This window comes from Salmo salar, chromosome 17, assembly GCF_965601325.2.
Source record: "Salmo salar chromosome 17, fSalSal1, whole genome shotgun sequence".
Taxonomy (NCBI): domain Eukaryota; kingdom Metazoa; phylum Chordata; class Actinopteri; order Salmoniformes; family Salmonidae; genus Salmo; species Salmo salar.
In genome coordinates, this window is record NC_138307.1 from 75536619 (window position 1) to 75561078 (window position 24460).

General features: G+C 44.4%; 1 protein-coding gene across 1 annotated transcript in view; it reads left to right on the forward strand.

Moving 5' to 3' along the window:
* nel (NEL protein) overlaps nt 1-24460 on the forward strand; it is a 174985-nt gene that overhangs the window by 104990 nt on the left and 45535 nt on the right. Inside the window, exons 16-18 of the mRNA NM_001140146.1 lie at nt 8046-8186; nt 11380-11573; nt 11809-11985. Coding sequence (NP_001133618.1) covers nt 8046-8186; nt 11380-11573; nt 11809-11985 — 512 coding nt within the window. The remainder of the gene's footprint in view (nt 1-8045; nt 8187-11379; nt 11574-11808; nt 11986-24460) is intronic.

Consider the following 24460-nt stretch of genomic DNA (forward strand, 5'->3'; position numbering starts at 1 on the left):
TGCATCTCAAGTTGTGATGTACTGATCTGATCCCTAAGTGAGTGAATAATAAAATGGTACCACTGTGAAGCTTTTCTGTATCAGGACAGCAATATACCCGTCATGCAAATTTCTACAGCAAAATCCTGTATCATGTTTATTTCCCACTCCAGTAATCATAAGACACGGTTTCTCTCTCTGCGTTGAGAGGGATTGATTGATACACCACCGCTATTGGATCTAAGCCACTGTGACTGTTGATTATGCAAATGTTTTTCTCTGTGGATGGATGTACTCCCTTAGTTTCTAGTCACTATTCCTCTCTCTCTCTTTCTCTCTCTCTCTCTCTCTCTCTCTCTCTGTCTCTCTCTCTCTGTCTCTCTGTCTCTCTTTCTTTCTTTCTTTCTTTCTTTCTTTCTTTCTTTCTCTCTTTCTCTCTCTCTCTTTCTCTCTCTCTCTCTGTCTCTCTCTGTGTCTCTTTCTCTGTGTCTCTCTCTCTGTCTCTGTTTCTTTCTCTGCATCTGTCTCTGTCTCTGTCAATTCAATTTAAGGGGCTTTATTGGCATGGAAAACATATGTTAACTTCTTTGGGATAGGGGGCAGTATTTTCACGGCCGGATAAAAAACATACCCGATTTAATCTGGTTACTACTCCTGCCCAGAAACTAGAATATGCTTATAATTAGTCGATTTGGATAGAAAACACTCTAAAGTTTCTAAAACTGTTTGAATGGTGTCTGTGAGTATAACAGAACTCATATGGCAGGCCAAAACCTGAGAAGATTCCATGCAGGAAGTGCCCTGTCTGACAATTTGTTGTCCTTCTGTTGCCTCTCTATCGAAATTACAGCATCTGTGCTGTTATGTGACACTTTCTAAGGCTTCCATTGGCTCTCTAAAGCCGCCAGAAAGTGGAATGGGGTGTCTGCTGTCTCTGGGCAAAGTATAGGAGCAGAGTTTGTAAGTGGTCAGCCTGGGGACAGTGAGACTGGAGATGCGCGGTCACGAGAACTCGCCATTTTTTTCTTTCTCTCTTTGAATGAATACAACTTTGCCCGGTTGGAAAATTATCGCTATTTTACAAGAGAAAAATAGCATAAAAATTGATTTTAAACAGAGTTTGACATGCTTCTAAGTACGGTAATGGAATATTTTGACATTTTTTGTCACGAAATGCGCTCGCGCGTTACCCTTCGGATAGTGACCTAAACGCACAAACAAAACTGAGGTATTTGGATATAACTATGGATTATTTGGAACCAAAACAACATTTGTTGTTGAAGTAGAAGTCCTGAGAGTGCATTCTGATGAAGAACAGCAAAGGTAATCCAATTTTTCTAATAGTAATTCTGACTTTAGACTGCCCGACGTTGGCGGGTCTGAATAGCTAGCCTTGATGGCCGAGCTATGTACTCAGAATATTGCAAAATGTGCTTTCGCCGAAAAGCTATTTTAAAATCGGACATAGCGATTGCATAAAGGAGTTCTGTATCTATAATTCTTAAAATAATTGTTATGTATTTTGTCAACGTTTATCATGAGTAATTTAGTAAATTCACCGGAAGTTTTCGGTGGGTATGCTAGTTCTGAACATCACATGCTAATGTAAAAAGCTGGTTTTTGATATAAATATGAACTTGATTGAACAAAACATGCATGTATTGTATAACATAATGTCCTAGGAGTGTCATCTGATGAAGATCATCAAAGGTTAGTGCTGCATTTAGCTGTAGTTTCGGTTTTTGTGACATATATGCTTGCTTGAAAATGGCTGTGTGACTATTTTTGGCTGGGTACTCTCCTGACATAATCTAATGTTTTGCTTTCGCTGTAAAGCCTTTTTGAAATCGGACAATGTGGTTAGATTTACGAGAGTCTTATCTTTAAAATGGTGTAAAATAGTTGATTGTTTGAGAAAATTGAATTGTGGTATTTTAGTTGGTTTTGTATTTCGCGCCGTGCGATGCCATTGGCTGTTGGCTAGGGATTCCGCAGGCGGAACGGGGTTCTGCTAGCGGAACGTCTGTCCTCAACAGGTTAACGTTGCCAAAGCAAGTGAAATAGATAATAAACAAAAGTGTGATAAACAATTTAAAATTAACAGTAAACATTACACTTAAAAAAATTACAAAAGAATAAAGACATTTCAAATGTCATATTATGTATATATACATAACATGTTGTAATGATGTGGAAATAGTACAATAGGGAATATGGGTTGCATTTACAATGGTGTTTGTTCTTCACTGGTTGCCCTTTTCTTGTGGCAACAGGTCACTAATAATATGGTCATACATTGGGCAGGAGATTAGGAAGTGCAACTCAGTTTCCACCTCATTTTGTGGGCAGTGTGCACATAGCCTATCTTCTCTTGAGAGCCAGGTCTGCCTACGGCAGCCTTTCTCAATAGCAAGGCAATGCTCTGTACATAGTCAAGGATTTCCTTAATTTTGGGTCAGTCATAGTGGTCAGGTATTCTGCCACTGTGTACTCTCTGTTTAGGGATAAATAGCATTCTAGTTTGCTCTGTTTTTTTGGCAATTATTTCCAATGTATCCTGAAATTATCTTTTTGTTTTCTCATGATTTGGTTGGGTCTAATTGTGTTGCTGTCCTGGGGCTCTATGGGGTCTGTTTGTGTTTGTGAACAGAGCCCCAGGACCAACTTGCTTAGGGGACTCTTCTCCAGGTTCATCTCTCTGTAGGTGATGGCTTTGTTATGGAAGGTTTGGGAATCGCTTCCTTTTAGGTGGTTGTAGAATTTAACGACTCTTTTCTGGATTTTGATAATTAGCGGGTACCGGTCTAATTCTGTTCTGCATGCATTATTTGGTGTTTTACGTTGTATACGGATAATTTTTTTGCAGAATTCTGCTTGCAGAGTCTCAATTTGGTGTTTGGCCCATTTTGTGACCCCAGACCTCACAACCATAAAGGGCAATGGGTTGTATAACTGATTCAAGTATTTTTTTGCCAGATCCTAATTGGTATGCCGAATTTTATGTTCCTTTTGATGGCATAGAAGGTCCTTCTTGCCTTGTCTCTCAGATCATTCACAGCTTTGTGGAAGTCTCTCTCTGTCTCTATTTCTCAGTTAGAGAGAATCCTAATGAGGTAGAGAGTGGAGTCTCTTTGATAAGACTTCCTGTCACTACGTTTGTTCTTTTTCATCTCGGTAAAGCTCGTCTTCGATAAAGTTTTTGGGGCAGGTTGAGGGGAGAGGGCGGTGGTGGGGGGAATGTTGTAAAGCATTACCCACAATCCTGTGAGTGATGTGTCGCTTGTGACGCAGTCGGCAAACCTGCTGAGTTTCCCGAGTGACAGGTTGATGACACAACAAAGACATTCCTGACTTCAGACATCACAATGCCAAGTTGCTGTCTTCAACAGTGATGGTGGTTGTTGCTGGAGAGACCGTGGTAGGAGTGAGTTAGTCAAGTGGTGAAGAGGAAGAGGGAGGAGAGAGGAGGGGAGAGGAGAAAGGAGAGAGGAAAGAAGAGAGGAGAGGAGGAGAGGATGAGAGAGGAGAGGAGAGGAAAGGAGAGGAGTAGTTGAGGAGGAGAAAGGAGGGGAGAGGAGATGAGGAAATGAGTGGAGTGGAGGAGGAGAGAGAAGAGGAGAGAGGAGAGAAGGAGAGGAGTAGAGAAGAGGAGGATAGGAGTAGAGAGGAGAGGAGAGGAGGAGAGTAGGGAGGAGAGGAGTAGAGAGGAGAGGAGGAGAGGAGAGAAGAGGAGGAGAAGAGAGGAGGAGAGCAGTAGAGAGGAGAGGAGAAGAGATGAATGGTTGAGGAGGAGAGAGGAGAGGAGGGGAGGGGAGGGAAGGGGTGGGGAGAGAAGACGAGAGGAGAGGAGGGGAGAGGAAATGAGGAAAGGAGTGGAGTGGAGGAGGAGAGAGGAGAGGAGGAGAGGAGGAGAGAAGAGGAGGAGAAGAGAGGAGGAGAGGAGGAGAGCAGTAGAGAGGAGAGGAGAAGAGGAGGAGGAGAAGAGAGGAGGAGAGGAGGAGAGCAGTAGAGAGGAGAGGAGAAGAGATGAGTGGTTGAGGAGGAGAGAGGAGAGGAGGGGAGAGAAGATGATAGGAGTGGTTGAGGAGGAGAAAGGAGGGGAGAGGAGGAGAGGAGGAGAGGAGTAGGGAGGAGAGGAGTGGAGTGGAGAGGACTGGAGGAAAGAGGAGAGGAGATACGGAGAGGGGAGGAGAGAGGAGAGAAGAGGAGAGGAGGGGAGAATGCTGATTCTCTTTGAAAAGATGGTCCTGGGGTACATTAAAAAAGATGAATAATGAATGAATGAACAATCATCAAGTTTATTGCTTGACCCCAAATCATTTAATCTCTGTATCAAATATTTTATTTTCTACTATTTTCTACTATGCATTGTTCTTCCTGTTTTAAAGGAATGGGCTCTACATATTTATGATCCCTTGTCCCCAGCTAGCAGTCAGCCCAGATATTATAAATGGTAATTGCAGTTCACCTTTTCATTGAGGCTGCGTTTTGTGGGTCACAGTGTAAATTGCCTGCCATAACTTTGTTCTAACATAGTGTGCAGGCAGTCTGAATTGGTTCACTTTCAAAGTAAAAGTCTGCTGTAAGCTCAGTCAACATGATGTGCACGTGCGCACACATACGCACACGTACATACACACCCAGACATGCACACGCGCACACACACCCCACGCACGCACACACACACACAGTGACATATCCCTGACAAATGAGTCGCAGGGCTGCAGCGACAGACAGTCAGAGTGGTGATGTCCTGGGGACAGGCACACAGTAACTGTGTTCCAAATGGTACCCTATTCTACAGGGCTCTGGTTAATAGTAGTGCACTATGTAGGGAATAGGGGCCCATTTGGGATGCACACGGTGACTACAAACCACAGTGATTTCCCAGTGGGCCTCATGAAGACCTGGTTCAACCAACAGTCACTTAAATGCTAACACATTCTCTGAGGAAGGAGGGAGAGAGGCATGGATACACATCTACACTATGTTATTCCACTGTTTACTTGTCCAGCTACTCAGCAGCATCCAGTTCATTTAACTTGTATAATATTCAGCAGGGAACTCTGTATACGTTGTCAATTAAATACACTTTCTATAAATGGTGATTTAATTTGATTTGAACTGTAGCTGTAGTTAGATGGTGATTTGATTTGAACTGTAGCTGTAGTTAGATGGTGATTTGATTTGATTTGAACTGTAGCTGTAGTTAGATGGTGATTTGATTTGATTTGAACTGTAGCTGTAGTTAGATGGTGATTTGATTTTAACTGTAGCTGTAGTTAAATGGTGATTTGATTTGAACTGTAGCTGTAGTTAGATGGTGATTTGATTTGATTTGAACTTTAGCTGTAGTTAGATGGTGATTTGATTTGATTTGAACTGTAGCTGTATTTAAATGGTAATTTGATTTGAACTGTAGCTGTAGTTAGATGGTGATGTGATTTGATTTGAACTGTAGCTGTAGTTAGATGGTGATTTGATTTGAACTGTAGCTGTAGTTAGATGGTGATTTGATTTGAACTGTAGCTGTAGTTAGATGGTGATTTGATTTGAGTTGAACTGTAGCTGTAGTTAGATGGTGATTTGAACTGTAGCTGTAGTTAAATGGTCATTTGATTTGAACTGTAGCTGTAGTTAGATGGTGATTTGATTTGAACTGTAGCTGTAGTTAGATGGTGATTTGATTTGATTTGAACTGTAGCTGTAGTTAGATGGTGATTTGATTTGATTTGAACTGTAGCTGTAGTTAGATGGTGAGTTGATTTGATTTGAACTGTAGCTGTAGTTAGATGGTGATTTAATTTGAACTGTAGGTGTAGTTAGATGGTGATTTGATTTGAACTGTAGCTGTATTTAAATGGTAATTTGATTTGAACTGTAGATGTAGTTAGATGGTGATGTGATTTTATTGAACTGTAGCTGTAGTTAGATGCTGATTTAATTTGAACTGTAGCTGTAGTTAGATGGTGATTTGATTTGAATTGTAGCTGTAGTTAGATGGTGATTTGATTTGAACTATAGCTGTAGTTAGATGGTGATTTGATTTGAACTGTAGCTGTAGTTCGATGGTGAATTGATTTGATTTGAACTGTAGCTGTAGTTAGATGGTGATTTGATTTGAACTGTAGCTGTAGTTAGATGGTGATTTGATTTGAACTGTAGCTGTAGTTAGATGGTGATTTGATTTGAACTGTAGCTGTAGTTAGATGGTGATTTGATTTGAACTGTAGCTGTAGTTAGATGGTGATTTGATTTGAACTGTAGCTGTAGTTAGATGGTGATTTGATTTGAATTGTAGCTGTAGTTCGATGGTGATTTGATATGAACTGTAGCTGTAGTTAGATGGTGATTTGATTTGATTTGAACTGTAGTTAGATGGTGATTTGATTTGAACTGTAGCTGTAGCTGTAATTAGATGCTTGAACAAATAGAATAAGTATCTCTACCTCCTTGTAAGCAGTCTGCAGCTTGTTTCTCAGTCTTCCACTTTGACCTGCTGGGACAATGGAAACAACACCCACCACCACACACAGATACTACCTTTGAATACCACACAACCATTCAGCAGAGCCTTTCACAAAATCAAGGTCTTCTGAGCATTCAATGTTCTCTCCTCTCTCTCTCTTTCTCTCTCTCAGTTCTCTCTCCTCCCCCTCTCTCTCTCAGTTCTCTCTCCTCTCTCTCAATCCTCCCCTCTCCCTTCTTTAATCCTCTGTTCTGAAGAGGACGAAGCACGTGTCTTTAGACTGACCTTGGCAGGCAGGTAAAGTAAGGGAGCGTGGGGTTAAACACTAATGTAAATGCAGGACCTATAGAAGGAACTCTGAGCATCCACAACTAGACCTGAACTCATGACCTCGCTGAGCTGTCACTCAAATAGACAGGGATACAAATCCCTTCTTTCTACCTCGCCCTCTCTCTCTCTCGCTCTCTCTCCATTTCTCTTTCTCTTTCTCTTGCTTTCTCATTTTCTTTCTCTCTCTCTCTCCTCTCTCCACCATCTCTCCCTGCTGTTTCTCATTGCATCTAAATGAGCTCTTAGTGTCTACTATTACTAAAATAAGGCGTGCCTACGGTAGCAGTGTGACAGAGGTAGAACAATTTAATATAGCTTACTATATTTCAAATGACACCTAATTGGACATGCTCTCATGTAGTTTACAGCCAGAGGAGTGAATCAATGGTCTGGCCTTCATGATTATTAAACAGGGTTGAATGACATGAGATCTCGCTCTGGTTGAAGGTGATTGTCTCCCTCAGTGTAACACAGTGATGGATTTGACTGAGCTCCATGACTCCTGATACTATATGATCCAAGCCTTCATTATGCCAATGGCTTTGCTCAATGGCCAGTGAGATGATCCTCCATCTCCTACGGATCACAGGCGGCTGGTGGCAACCAAATTGGGGAGGACGTGCTCATAGTAACGTCTGGAACAGAATTAATGAAATGATAACAAACACATCAAACAACTGGTTTCCATTTTATTTGATACCATTCCATTCACTTCATTCCAGCCATTATTGTGAGCCGTTCTCCCCTCACCAGCCACCCCACCAGCCACCCCACCAGCCACCCCACCAGCCACCTCACCAGCCACCCCACCAGCCACCCCACCAACCAACACACCAGCCACCCCACCAGCCACCCCACCAGCCACCCCACCAGCCACCTCACCAGCCACCCCACCAGCCACCCCACCAGCCACCTCACCAGCCACCTCACCAGCCACCCCACCAGCCACCCCACCAGCCACCTGTGCTGTGGATATAGCAGACAATTGACCCATACACTGATTCCATCGTGACTGCATTGTAAAGGGGATAATGGGCCTCTGAAAGGGCTTAGTGTTTGATGTTTTAAACAGTAATGGGAATAAAACCCATCCTCGGGATGGGCCACTGCTACTATAACAGAAGCCTGGCTTTGTAGTTGACATTTGCATACCTCAAATGCAAAGATGAATGCATTAGGCCCAGCTGTGTTTAACAAGCCTGAAACTGAAACATCTGTGTGAGCGGGGTGTGTGTGTGTGTCTGTGTGTGTGTGTGTGTCTCACCAGACATTGATGAGTGTACCGATGGCTTCGTGGAGTGTGACAGCAGAGCCATCTGTGTTAACCTGCCTGGCTGGTACCACTGTGAGTGTCGGGACGGCTACCATGACAACGGGATGTTCTCAGCCAATGGGGAGTCCTGTGAAGGTAAGTTGGGGGTCTAGACTCACCTGTATGACCACAGGTATGCACAAGGATCTTAGGTCCTGGAATTATTATATAAACACATATCTCACCCATTACTATTTTGCCTCTGGAATTCAACTGTATTTGTTAGTTGACTGCATACACTAACCTATAGTCTGTCTGTCCCTCCTCCTTCATACACTAACCTGTAGTCTGTCTGTCCCTCCTCCTTCATATACTAACCAATAGTCTGTCTGTCCCTCCTCCTTCATATACTAACCTATAGTCTGTCTGTCCCTCCTCCTTCATATACTAACCTGTAGTCTGTCTGTCCCTCCTCCTTCATATACTAACCTATAGTCTGTCTGTCCCTCCTCCTTCATATACTAACCTGTAGTCTGTCTGTCCCTCCTCCTTCATATACTAACCTATAGTCTGTCTGTCTCTCCTCCTTCATATACTAACCTGTAGTCTGTCTGTCCCTCCTCCTTCATATACTAACCTATAGTCTGTCTGTCCCTCCTCCTTCATATACTAACCTGTAGTCTGTCTGTCCCTCCTCCTTCATACACTAACCTATAGTCTGTCTGTCCCTCCTCCTTCATATACTAACCTGTAGTCTGTCTGTCCCTCCTTCATATACTAACCTGTAGTCTGTCTGTCCCTCCTCCTTCATATACTAACCTGTAGTCTGTCTGTCCCTCCTCCTTCATATACTAACCTGTAGTCTGTCTCTCCTCCTTCATATACTAACCTGTAGTCTGTCTGTCCCTCCTCCTTCATACACTAACCTGTAGTCTGTCTGTCCCTCCTCCTTCATATACTAACCTATAGTCTGTCTGTCCCTCCTCCTTCATATACTAACCTATAGTCTGTCTGTCCCTCCTCCTTCATATACTAACCTATAGTCTGTCTGTCCCTCCTCCTTCATATACTAACCTGTAGTCTGTCTGTCCCTCCTCCTTCATATACTAACCTGTAGTCTGTCTGTCCCTCCTCCTTCATATACTAACCTATAGTCTGTCTGTCCCTCCTCCTTCATATACTAACCTATAGTCTGTCTGTCTCTCCTCCTTCATATACTAACCTATAGTCTGTCTGTCTCTCCTCCTTCATACACTAACCTATAGTCTGTCTGTCCCTCCTCCTTAATACACTAACCTGTAGTCTGTCTGTCCCTCCTCCTTCATACACTAACCTATAGTCTGTCTGTCCCTCCTCCTTCATACACTAACCTGTAGTCTGTCTGTCCCTCCTCCTTCATACACTAAGCTGTAGTCTGTCTGTCCCTCCTCCTTCATATACTAACCTATAGTCTGTCTGTCCCTCCTCCTTCATATACTAACCTGTAGTCTGTCTGTCCCTCCTCCTTCATATACTAACCTATAGTCTGTCTGTCCCTCCTCCTTCATATACTAACCTGTAGTCTGTCTGTCCCTCCTTCATATACTAACCTATAGTCTGTCTGTCCCTCCTCCTTCATACACTAACCTATAGTCTGTCTGTCCCTCCTCCTTCATATACTAACCTGTAGTCTGTCTGTCCCTCCTCCTTCATACACTAACCTATAGTCTGTCTGTCCCTCCTTCATATACTAACCTATAGTCTGTCTGTCCCTCCTCCTTCATACACTAACCTATAGTCTGTCTGTCCCTCCTTCATATACTAACCTATAGTCTGTCTGTCCCTCCTCCTTCATACACTAACCTGTAGTCTGTCTGTCCCTCCTCCTTCATATACTAACCTGTAGTCTGTCTGTCCCTCCTCCTTCATATACTAACCTGTAGTCTGTCTGTCCCTCCTCCTTCATATACTAACCTATAGTCTGTCTGTCCCTCCTCCTTCATACACTAACCTGTAGTCTGTCTGTCCCTCCTCCTTCATACACTAACCTATAGTCTGTCTGTACCTCCTCCTTCATACACTAACCTATAGTCTGTCTGTCCCTCCTCCTTAATACACTAACCTATAGTCTGTCTGTCCCTCCTCCTTCATATACTAACCTATAGTCTGTCTGTACCTCCTCCTTCATACACTAACCTATAGTCTGTCTGTCCCTCCTCCTTAATATACTAACCTATAGTCTGTCTGTCCCTCCTCCTTCATATACTAACCTGTAGTCTGTCTGTCCCTCCTCCTTCATATACTAACCTGTAGTCTGTCTGTCCCTCCTCCTTCATACACTAACCTGTAGTCTGTCTGTCCCTCCTCCTTCATATACTAACCTATAGTCTGTCTGTCCCTCCTCCTTCATATACTAACCTGTAGTCTGTCTGTCCCTCCTCCTTCATATACTAACCTATAGTCTGTCTGTCCCTCCTCCTTCATACACTAACCTGTAGTCTGTCTGTCCCTCCTCCTTCATATACTAACCTATAGTCTGTCTGTCCCTCCTCCTTCATATACTAACCTGTAGTCTGTCTGTCCCTCCTCCTTCATATACTAACCTGTAGTCTGTCTGTCTCTCCTCCTTCATACACTAACCTATAGTCTGTCTGTCCCTCCTCCTTCATATACTAACCTGTAGTCTGTCTGTCCCTCCTCCTTCATATACTAACCTATAGTCTGTCTGTCCCTCCTCCTTCATACACTAACCTGTAGTCTGTCTGTCCCACCTCCTTCATACACTAACCTATAGTCTGTCTGTCCCACCTCCTTCATACACTAACCTGTAGTCTGTCTGTCCCTCCTCCTTCATATACTAACCTGTAGTCTGTCTGTCCCTCCTCCTTCAAATACTAACCTGTAGTCTGTCTGTCCCTCCTCCTTCATATACTAACCTGTAGTCTGTCTGTCCCTCCTCCTTCATACACTAACCTGTAGTCTGTCTGTCCCTCCTCCTTCATTTACTAACCTATAGTCTGTCTGTCCCTCCTCCTTCATATACTAACCTATAGTCTGTCTGTCCCTCCTCCTTCATACACTAACCTATAGTCTGTCTGTCCCTCCTCCTTCATATACTAACCTATAGTCTGTCTGTCCCTCCTCCTTCATACACTAACCTGTAGTCTGTCTGTCCCTCCTCCTTCATACACTAACCTGTAGTCTTTCTGTCCCTCCTTCATATACTAACCTATAGTCTGTCTGTCCCTCCTCCTTCATATACTAACCTATAGTCTGTCTGTCCCTCCTCCTTCATATACTAACCTATAGTCTGTCTGTCCCACCTCCTTCATACACTAACCTGTAGTCTGTCTGTCCCTCCTCTCTGCAGATATAGATGAGTGTGCGACAGACAGACACAGCTGTGCTAACGATACGGTGTGTTTCAATGTGGACGGAGGCTACGACTGCCGGTGCCCTCACGGCAAGAACTGCACCGGCGACTGTAACCATGACAACAAGCACAAACACAACGGGCAGATCTGGGTGCTGGACAACGACAGGTGCTCCGTCTGCTCCTGCCAGGTGAGTGATGTACTGTAGAATCTCCTGGGGAATCATGGGAATTGGAGTCCTTTGGAAAAAGAGTTTCCAATCAGAGTTCTATATTGCAGTTCTAATGCTAAATCTAACATGTCAAAATATAGATTTGAAAGGAAAAGCTTAGTCTGACTCTCTCTGACCTCTCTCTCTCTCTCTCTCTCTCTCTCTCTCTCTCTCTCTCTCTCTCTCTCTCTCTTTCTCCCCCTCCTCCCTACAGTCTGGTCTGGTGATGTGTCGTAGGATGGTGTGTGACTGTGAGTCCACCACAGCCGACCTGTTCTGCTGTCCAGAGTGTAACCCCGGCCTCAGCAGCAAGTGTCTGCACCAGAACAGACTCATTACATACAGCAGTGGAGACACCTGGGTGGAGAACTGCCAGCAGTGCCAGTGCATGGTGAGTTGGCATGGAGAGACACTGTAGAGAGATGTAGGGTAGTGGAGGATAGTACCAGTACATACTGAGTTACTGGGGTAGTGGAGGATAGTACCAGTACATACTGAGTTACTGGGGTAGTGGAGGATAGTACCAGTACATACTGAGTTACTGGGGTAGTGGAGGATACTACCAGTACATACTGAGTTACTGGGGTAGTGGAGGATAGTACCAGTACATACATAGTTACTGGGGTAGTGGAGGATAGTACCAGTACATACATAGTTCCTGGGGTAGTGGAGGATAGTAACCGTACATACTGAGTTACTGGGGTAGTGGAGGATAGTACCAGTACATACTGAGTTACTGGGGTAGTGGAGGATAGTACCCGTACATACTGAGCTACTGGGGTAGTGGAGGATAGTACCCATACATACTGAGTTACTGGGTAGTGAAGGATAGTACCCATACATACTGAGTTACTGGGTAGTGAAGGATAGTACCAGTACATACTGAGTTACTGGGGTAGTGGAGGATAGTACCAGTACATACTGAGTTACTGGGGTAGTGAAGGATAGTACCAGTACATACTGAGTTACTGGGGTAGTGGAGGATAGTACCAGTACATGCTGAGTTACTGGGGTAGTGAAGGATAGTACCAGTACATACTGAGTTACTGGGGTAGTGGAGGATAGTACCAATACATACTGAGTTACTGAGGTAGTGGAGGATAGTACCAGTACATACTGAGTTACTGGGGTAGTGGAGGATAATACCAGTACATACTGAGTTACTGGGTAGTGGAGGATAGTACCCATACATACTGACTTACTGGGGTAGTGGAGGATAGTACCAGTACATACTGAGTTACTAGGGTAGTGGAGGATAGTACCAGTACATACTGAGTTACTGGGTAGTGGAGGATACTACCCATACATTCTGAGTTACTGGGGTAGTGGAGGATAGTACCCCTACATACTGAGTTACTGGAGTAGTGGAGGATAGTACCCGTACATACTGAGTTACTGGGGTAGTGGAGGATAGTACCAGTACATACTGAGTTACTGGGGTAGTGGAGGATAGTACCAGTACATACTGGGTTAATGGGGTAGTGGAGGATAGTACCAGTACATACTGAGTTACTGAGGTAGTGGAGGATAGTACCAGTATATACTGAGTTACTGGGGTAGTGGAGGATAGTACCAGTACATACTGAGTTACTGGGGTAGTGGAGGATAGTACCAGTACATACTGAGTTACTGGGGTAGTGGAGGATAGTACCAGTACATACTGAGTTACAGGGGTAGTGGAGGATAGTACCAGTACATACTGAGTTACTTGGGTAGTGGAGCATAGTACCCATACATACTGAGTTACTGGGTAGTGGAGGATAGTACATGTACATACTGAGTTACTGGGTAGTGGAGGATAGTACATGTACATACTGAGTTACTGGGGTAGTGGAGGATAGTACCAGTATATACTGAGTTACTGGGGTAGTGGAGGATAGTACCAGTACATACTGAGTTACTGGGGTATTGGAGGATAGTACCAGTACATACTGAGTTACTGGGGTAGTGGAGGATAGTACCAGCACATACTGAGTTACTGGGGTAGTGGAGGATAGTACCAGTACATACTGAGTTACTGGGGTAGTGGAGGATAGTAACTATACATACTGAGTTACTGGGTAGTGGAAGATAGTACCAGTACATACTGAGTTACTGGGGTAGTGGAGGATAGTAACAGTACATACTGAGTTACTGGGGTAGTGGAGGATAGTACCAGTATATACTGAGTTACTGGGATAGTGGAGGATAGTACCAGTACATACTGAGTTACTGGGGTAGTGGAGGATAGTACCCGCTACATACTGAGTTACTGGGGTAGTGGAGGATAGTACCCGTACATACTGAGTTACTGGGATAGTGGAGCATAGTACCCGTACATACTGAGTTATTGGGGTAGTGGAGGATAGTACCAGTACATACTGAGTTACTGGGTAGTGGAGGATAGTACCCATACATACTGAGATACTGGGTAGTGGAGGATAGTACCAGTACATATTGAGTTACTGGGGTAGTGGAGGATAGTACCAGTACATACTGAGTTACTGGGGTAGTGAAAGATAGTACCAGTACATACTGAGTTACTGAGGTAGTGGAGGATAGTACCAGTACATACTGAGTTACTGGGGTATTGGAGGATAGTACCCGTACATACTGAGTTACTGGGGTAGTGGAGGATAGTACCCGTACATACTGAGTTACTGGGTAGTGAAGGATAGTACCCATACATACTGAGTTACTGTGTAGTGAAGGATAGTACCAGTACATACTGAGTTACTGGGGTAGTGGAGGATAGTACCAGTACATACTGAGTTACTGGGGTAGTGGAGGATAGTACCAGTACATACTGAGTTACTTGGGTAGTAGAGGTTAGTACCAGTACATACTGAGTTACTGGGTAGTGAAGGATAGTACCCATACATACTGAGTTACTGGGTAGTGAAGGATAGTACCAGTACATACTGAGTTACTGGGGTAGTGGAGGATAGTACCAGTACATACTGAGTTACTGGGGTAGTGAAGGATAGTACCAGTACATACTGAGTTACTGGGGTAGTGGAGGATAGTACCAGTACATACTGAGTTACTGGGGTAGTGAAGGATAGTACCAGTACATACTGAGTTACTGGGGTAGTGGAGGATAGTACCAATACATACTGAGTTACTGAGGTAGTGGAGGATAGTACCAGTACATACTGAGTTACTGGGGTAGTGGAGGATAGTACCAGTACATACTGAGTTACTGGGTAGTGGAGGATAGTACCCATACATACTGAGTTACTGGGGTAGTGGAGGATAGTACCAGTACATACTGAGTTACTAGGGTAGTGGAGGATAGTACCAGTACATACTGAGTTACTGGGTAGTGGAGGATACTACCCATACATTCTGAGTTACTGGGGTAGTGGAGGATAGTACCCCTACATACTGAGTTACTGGGGTAGTGGAGGACAGAACCCGTACATACTGAGTTACTGGAGTAGTGGAGGATAGTACCCGTACATACTGAGTTACTGGGGTAGTGGAGGATAGTACCAGTACATACTGAGTTACTGGGGGAGTGGAGGATAGTACCAGTACATACTGAGTTACTGAGGTAGTGGAGGATAGTACCAGCACATACTGAGTTACTAGGGTAGTGGAGGATAGTACCAGTACATACTGAGTTACTAGGGTAGTGGAGGATAGTACCAGTACATACTGAGTTACTGGGGTAGTGGAGGATAGTACCAGTACATACTGAGTTACTGGGTAGTGGAGGATAGTACCCATACATACTGAGTTACTGGGGTAGTGGAGGATAGTACCAGTACATACAGAGTTACTAGGGTAGTGGAGGATAGTACCAGTACATAAAGAGTTACTGAGGTAGTGGAGGATAGTACCAGTACATACTGGGTTAATGGGGTAGTGGAGGATAGTACCAGTACATACTGAGTTACTAGGGTAGTGGAGGATAGTACCAGTACATACTGAGTTACTGGGGTAGTGGAGGATAGTACCAGTACATAATGAGTTACTGGGTAATGGAGGATAGTACCCATACATACTGAGTTACTGGGGTAGTGGAGGATAGTACCAGTACATACTGAGTTACTAGGGTAGTGGAGGATAGTACCAGTACATACTGAGTTACTGGGTAGTGGAGGATAGTACCCATACATACTGAGTTACTGGGGTAGTGGAGGATAGTACCAGTACATACTGAGTTACTAGGGTAGTGGAGGATAGTACCAGTACATACTGAGTTACTGAGGTAGTGGAGGATAGTACCAGTACATACTGAGTTACTATGGTAGTTGAGGATAGTACCAGTACATACTGAGTTACTAGGGTAGTGGAGGATAGTACCAGTACATACTGAGTTACTGGGGTGGTGGAGGATAGTACCGGTACATACTGTGTTACTGGGTAGTGGAGGATAGTACCCATACATACTGAGTTACTGCGGTAGTGGAGGATAGTACCAGTACATACTGAGTTACTAGGGTAGTGGAGGATAGTACCAGTACATACTGAGTTACTGGGTAGTGGAGGATACTACCCATACATTCTGAGTTACTGGGGTAGTGGAGGATAGTACCCCTACATACTGAGTTACTGGGGTAGTGGAGGACAGAACCAGAACATACTGAGTTACTGGAGTACTGGAGGATAGTACCCGTACATACTGAGTTACTGGGGTAGTGGAGGATAGTACCAGTACATACTGAGTTACTGGGGTAGTGGAGGATAGTACCAGTACATACTGGGTTAATGGGGTAGTGGAGGATAGTACCAGTACATACTGAGTTACTGGGGTAGTGGAGGATAGTACCAGTATATACTGAGTTACTGGGGTAGTGGAGGATAGTACCAGTACATAATGAGTTACTGGGTAGTGGAGGATAGTACCAGTACATACTGAGTTACTTGGGTAGTGGAGCATAGTACCCATACATACTGAGTTACTGGGTAGTGGAGGATAGTACATGTACATACTGAGTTACTGGGGTAGTGGAGGATAGTACCAGTATATACTGAGTTACTGGGGTAGTGGAGGATAGTACCAGTACATACTGAGTTACTGGGGTATTGGAGGATAGTACCAGTACATACTGAGTTACTGGGGTAGTGGAGGATAGTACCAGCACATACTGAGTTACTGGGGTAGTGGAGGATAGTACCAGTACATACTGAGTTACTGGGGTAGTGGAGGATAGTAACTATACATACTGAGTTACTGGGTAGTGGAAGATAGTACCAGTACATACTGAGTTACTGGGGTAGTGGAGGATAGTAACAGTACATACTGAGTTACTGGGGTAGTGGAGGATAGTACCAGTATATACTGAGTTACTGGGGTAGTGGAGGATATTACCAGTACATACTGAGTTACTGGGGTAGTGGAGGATAGTACCCGCTACATACTGAGTTACTGGGGTAGTGGAGGATAGTACCCGTACATACTGAGTTACTGGGATAGTGGAGCATAGTACCCGTACATACTGAGTTATTGGGGTAGTGGAGGATAGTACCAGTACATACTGAGTTACTGGGGTAGTGGAGGATAGTACCAGTACATACTGAGTTACTGGGTAGTGGAGGATAGTACCCATACATACTGAGATACTGGGTAGTGGAGGATAGTACCAGTACATATTGAGTTACTGGGGTAGTGGAGGATAGTACCAGTACATACTGAGTTACTGGGGTAGTGAAAGATAGTACCAGTACATACTGAGTTACTGAGGTAGTGGAGGATAGTACCAGTACATACTGAGTTACTGGGGTATTGGAGGATAGTACCCGTACATACTGAGTTACTGGGGTAGTGGAGGATAGTACCCGTACATACTGAGTTACTGGGTAGTGAAGGATAGTACCCATACATACTGAGTTACTGTGTAGTGAAGGATAGTACCAGTACATACTGAGTTACTGGGGTAGTGGAGGATAGTACCAGTACATACTGAGTTACTGGGGTAGTGGAGGATAGTACCAGTACATACTGAGTTACTGGGGTAGTCAAGGATAGTACCAGTACATACTGAGTTACTGGGGTAGTGGAGGATAGTACCAATACATACTGAGTTACTGAGGTAGTGGAGGATAGTACCAGTACATACTGAGTTACTAGGGTAGTGGAGGATAGTACAGTACATACTGAGTTACTGGGGTAGTGGAGGATAGTACCAGTACATACTGAGTTACTGGGTAGTGGAGGATAGTACCCGTACATACTGAGATACTGGGTAGTGGAGGATAGTACCAGTACATACTGAGTTACTGGGGTAGTGGAGGATAGTACCAGTACATACTGAGTTACTGGGGTAGTGGAGGATAGTACCAGTACATCCTGAGTTACTAGGGTAGTGGAGGATAGTACCAGTACATACTGAGTTACTGGGTAGTGGAGGATACTACCCATACATACTGAGTTACTGGGGTAGTGGAGGATAATACCCATACATACTGAGTTACTGGGGTAGTGGAGTATAGTACCCGTACATACTGAGTTACTGGGGTAGTGGAGGATAGTACCAATACATACTGAGTTACTGAGGTAGTGGAGGATAGTACCAGTACATACTGAGTTACTGAGGTAGTGGAGGATAGTACCAGTACATACTGAGTTACTGGGGTAGTGGAGGATAGTACCAGTACATACTGAGTTACTAGGGTAGTGGAGGATAGTACCAGTACATACTGAGTTACTGGGTAGTGGAGGATACTACCCATACATACTGAGTTACTGGGGTAGTGGAGGATAGTACCAGTACATACTGAGTTACTGGGGTAGTGGAGGATAGTACCAGTACATACTGAGTTACTGGGGTAGTGGAGGATAGTACCAGTACATACTGAGTTACTGGGGTAGTGGAGTATAGTACCCGTACATACTGAGTTACTGGGGTAGTGGAGGATAGTACCAATACATACTGAGTTACTGAGGTAGTGGAGGATAGTACCAGTACATACTGAGTTACTGAGGTAGTGGAGGATAGTACCAGTACATACTGAGTTATTAGGGTAGTGGAGGATAGTACCAGTACATACTGAGTTACTAGGGTGGTGGAGGATAGTACCAGTACATACTGAGTTACTGGGGTAGTGGAGGATTGTACCAGTACATACTGAGTTACTGGGTAGTGGAGGATAGTACCCATACATACTGAGTTACTGGGGTAGTGGAGGATAGTACCAGTACATACTGAGTTACTAGGGTAGTGGAGGATAGTACCAGTACATACTGAGTTACTGGGTAGTGGAGGATACTACCCATACATACTGAGTTACTGGGGTAGTGGAGGATAATACCCATACATACTGAGTTACTGGGGTAGTGGAGGAAAGAACCCGTACATACTGAGTTACTGGAGTAGTGGAGGATAGTACCCGTACATACTGAGTTACTGGGGTAGTGGAGGATAGTACCAGTACATACTGAGTTACTGGGGTAGTGGAGGATAGTACCAGTACATACTGAGTTAATGGGGTAGTGGAGGATAGTACCAGTACATACTGAGTTACTGGGGTAGTGGAGGATAGTACCAGTACATACTGAGTTACTGGGGTAGTGGAGGATAGTACCAGTACATACTGAGTTACTGAGGTAGTGGAGGATAGTACCAGTACATACTGAGTTACTAGGGTAGTGGAGGATAGTACCAGTACATACTAAGTTACTAGGGTAGTGGAGGATAGTACCAGTACATACTGAGTTACTGGGGTAGTGGAGGATAGTACCAGTACATACTGGGTTAATGGGGTAGTGGAGGATAGTACCAGTACATACTGAGTTACTGGGGTAGTGGAGGATAGTACCAGTATATACTGAGTTACTGGGGTAGTGGAGGATAGTACCAGTACATACTGAGTTACTGGGGTAGTGGAGGATAGTACCAGTACATACTGAGTTACTGGGGTAGTGGAGGATAGTACCAGTACATACTGAGTTACTTGGGTAGTGGAGCATAGTACCCATACATACTGAGTTACTGGGTAGTGGAGGATAATACCTGTACATACTCAGTTACTGGGGTAGTGGAGGATAGTACCAGTATATACTGAGTTACTGGGGTAGTGGAGGATAGTACCAGTACATACTGAGTTACTGGGGTATTGGAGGATAGTACCAGTACATACTGAGTTACTGGGGTAGTGGAGGATAGTACCAGTACATACTGAGTTACTGGGGTAGTGGAGGATAGTACCAGTACATACTGAGTTACTGGGGTAGTGGAGGATAGTAACCATACATACTGAGTTACTGGGGTAGTGGAGGATAGTACCCGTACATACTGAGTTACTGGGATAGTGGAGGATAGTACCCGTACATACTGAGTTATTGGGGTAGTGGAGGATAGTACCAGTACATACTGAGTTACTGGGGTAGTGGAGGATAGTACCAGTACATACTGAGTTACTGGGTAGTGGAGGATAGTACCCATACATACTGAGATACTGGGTAGTGGAGGATAGTACCAGTACATACTGAGTTACTGGGGTAGTGGAGGATAGTACCAGTACATACTGAGTTACTGGGGTAGTGGAGGATAGTACCAGTACATACTGAGTTACTGGGGTAGTGGAGGATAGTACCCGTACATACTGAGTTACTGGGGTAGTGGAGGATAGTACCCGTACATACTGAGTTACTGGGGTAGTGGAGGATAGTACCCATACATACTGAGTTACTGGGGTAGTGGAGGATAGTACCCATACATACTGAGTTACTGGGGTAGTGGAGGATAGTACCAGTACATACTGAGTTACTGGGGTAGTGGAGGATAGTACCCGTACATACTGAGTTACTGGGGGAGTGGAGGATAGTACCAATACATACTGAGTTACTGAGGTAGTGGAGGATAGTACAAGTACAAACTGAGTTACTGAGGTAGTGGAGGATAGTACCAGTACATACTGAGTTACTAGGGTAGTGGAGGATAGTACCAGTACATACTGAGTTACTAGGGTAGTGGAGGATAGAACCAGTACATACTGAGTTACTGGGGTAGTGGAGGATAGTACCAGTACATACTGAGTTACTGGGTAGTGGAGGATAGTACCCATACATACTGAGTTACTGGGGTAGTGGAGGATAGTACCAGTACATACTGAGTTGCTGGGGTAGTGGAGGATAGTACCAGTACATACTGAGTTACTGGGGTAGTGGAGGATAGTACCAGTACATACTGGGTTAATAGGGTAGTGGAGGATAGTACCAGTACATACTGAGTTACTGGGGTAGTGGAGGATAGTACCAGTATATACTGAGTTACTGGGGTAGTGGAGGATAGTACCAGTACATACTGAGTTACTGGGGTAGTGGAGGATAGTACCAGTACATACTGAGTTACTGGGGTAGTGGAGGATAGTACCAGTACATACTGAGTTACTGGGGTAGTGGAGGATAGTACCAGTACATACTGAGTTACTTGGGTAGTGGAGCATAGTACCAGTACATACTGAGTTACTGGGGTAGTGGAGGATAGTACCCGTACATACTGAGTTACTGGGGTAGTGGAGGATAGTACCCGTACATACTGAGTTACTGGGGTAGTGGAGGATAGTACCCATACATACTGAGTTACTGTGGTAGTGGAGGATAGTACCCACACATACTGAGTTACTGGGGTAGTGGAGGATAGTACCAGTACATACTGAGTTACTGGGGTGGTGGAGGATAGTACCAGTACATACTGAGTTACTGGGGTAGTGGAGGATAGTACCAGTACATACTGAGTTACTGGGGTAGTGGAGTATAGTACCCGTACATACTGAGTTACTGGGGGAATGTAGGATAGTACCAATACATACTGAGTTACTGAGGTAGTGGAGGATAGTACAAGTACAAACTGAGTTACTGAGGTAGTGGAGGATAGTACCAGTACATACTGAGTTACTAGGGTAGTGGAGGATAGTACCAGTACATACTGAGTTACTAGGGTAGTGGAGGATAGAACCAGTACATACTGAGTTACTGGGGTAGTGGAGGATAGTACCAGTACATACTGAGTTACTGGGTAGTGGAGGATAGTACCCATACATACTGAGTTACTGGGGTAGTGGAGGATAGTACCAGTACATACTGAGTTACTATGGTAGTGGAGGATAGTACCAGTACATACTGAGTTACTGAGTAGTGGAGGATACTACCCATACATACTGAGTTACTGGGGTACTGGAGGATAGTACCTGTACATACTGAGTTACTGGGGTAGTGGAGGATAGTACCAGTACATACTGAGTTACTGGGGTAGTGGAGGATAGTACCAGTACATACTGAGTTAATGGGGTAGTGGAGGATAGTACTAGTACATACTGAGTTACTGGGGTAGTGGAGGATAGTACCAGTACATACTGAGTTACTGGGGTAGTGGAGGATAGTACCCATACATACTGAGTTACTGTGGTAGTGGAGGATAGTACCCACACATACTGAGTTACTGGGGTAGTGGAGGATAGTACCAGTACATACTGAGTTACTGGGGTGGTGGAGGATAGTACCAGTACATACTGAGTTACTGGGGTAGTGGAGGATAGTACCAGTACATACTGAGTTACTGGGGTAGTGGATTGTAGTACCCGTACATACTGAGTTACTGGGGTAGTGGAGGATAGTACCAGTACATACTGAGTTACTAGGGTAGTGGAGGATAGTACCAGTACATACTGAGTTACTGGGTAGTGGAGGATACTACCCATACATACTGAGTTACTGGGGTAGATGAGGATAGTACCCACACATACTGAGTTACTGGGGTAGTGGAGGATAGTACCAGTACATACTGAGTTACTGTGGTAGTGGAGGATTGTACCCACACATACTGAGTTACTGGGGTAGTGGAGGATAGTACCAGTACATACTGAGTTACTGGGGTGGTGGAGGATAGTACCAGTACATACTGAGTTACTGGGGTAGTGGAGGATAGTACCAGTACATACTGAGTTACTGGGGTAGTGGAGTATAGTACCCGTACATACTGAGTTACTGGGGGAATATAGGATAGTACCAATACATACTGAGTTACTGAGGTAGTGGAGGATAGTACAAGTACAAACTGAGTTACTGAGGTAGTGGAGGATAGTACCAGTACATACTGAGTTACTAGGGTAGTGGAGGATAGTACCAGTACATACTGAGTTACTAGGGTAGTGGAGGATAGAACCAGTACATACTGAGTTACTGGGGTAGTGGAGGATAGTACCAGTACATACTGAGTTACTGGGTAGTGGAGGATAGTACCCATACATACTGAGTTACTGGGGTAGTGGAGGATAGTACCAGTACATACTGAGTTACTATGGTAGTGGAGGATAGTAACAGTACATACTGAGTTACTGAGTAGTGGAGGATACTACCCATACATACTGAGTTACTGGGGTACTGGAGGATAGTACCTGTACATACTGAGTTACTGGGGTAGTGGAGGATAGTACCAGTACATACTGAGTTACTGGGGTAGTGGAGGATAGTACCAGTACATACTGAGTTAATGGGGTAGTGGAGGATAGTACTAGTACATACTGAGTTACTGGGGTAGTGGAGGATAGTACCAGTACATACTGAGTTACTGGGGTAGTGGAGGATAGTACCCATACATACTGAGTTACTGTGGTAGTGGAGGATAGTACCCACACATACTGAGTTACTGGGGTAGTGGAGGATAGTACCAGTACATACTGAGTTACTGGGGTGGTGGAGGATAGTACCAGTACATACTGAGTTACTGGGGTAGTGGAGGATAGTACCAGTACATACTGAGTTACTGGGGTAGTGGATTGTAGTACCCGTACATACTGAGTTACTGGGGTAGTGGAGGATAGTACCAATACATACTGAGTTACTGAGGTAGTGGAGGAAAGTACCACTACATACTGAGTTACTGAGGTAGTGGAGGATAGTACCAGTACATACTGAGTTACTAGGGTAGTGGAGGATAGTACCAGTACATACTGAGTTACTAGGGTAGTGGAGGATAGTACCAGTACATACTGAGTTACTGGGGTAGTGGAGGATAGTACCAGTACATACTGAGTTACTGGGTAGTGGAGGATAGTACCCATACATACTGAGTTACTGGGGTAGTGGAGGATAGTACCAGTACATACTGAGTTACTAGGGTAGTGGAGGATAGTGCCAGTACATACTGAGTTACTGGGTAGTAGAGGATACTACCCATACATACTGAGTTACTGGGGTAGTGGAGGATAGTACCCATACATACTGAGTTACTGAGGTAGTGGAGGACAGAACCCGTACATACTGAGTTACTTGAGTAGTGGAGGATAGTACCCGTACATACTGAGTTACTGGGGTAGTGGAGGATAGTACCAGTACATACTGAGTTAATGGGGTAGTGGAGGATAGTACCAGTACATACTGAGTTACTGGGGTATTGGAGGATAGTACCAGTACATACTGAGTTACTGGGGTAGTGGAGGATAGTACCAGTACATACTGAGTTACTGGGGTAGTGGAGGATAGTACCAGTAAATACTGAGTTATTGGGGTAGTGGAGTATAGTACCCGTACATACTGAGTTACTGGGGGAGTGGAGGATAGTACCAATACATACTGAGTTACTGAGGTAGTGGAGGATAGTACAAGTACATACTGAGTTACTGAGGTAGTGGAGGATAGTACCAGTACATACTGAGTTACTAGGGTAGTGGAGGATAGTACAAGTACAAACTGAGTTACTGAGGTAGTGGAGGATAGTACCAGTACATACTGAGTTACTGGGTAGTGGAGGATAGTACCCATACATACTGAGTTACTGGGGTAGTGGAGGATAGTACCAGTACATACTGAGTTACTAGGGTAGTGGAGGATAGTACCAGTACATACTGAGTTACTGGGTAGTGGAGGATACTACCCATACATACTGAGTTACTGGGGTAGATGAGGATAGTACCCACACATACTGAGTTACTGGGGT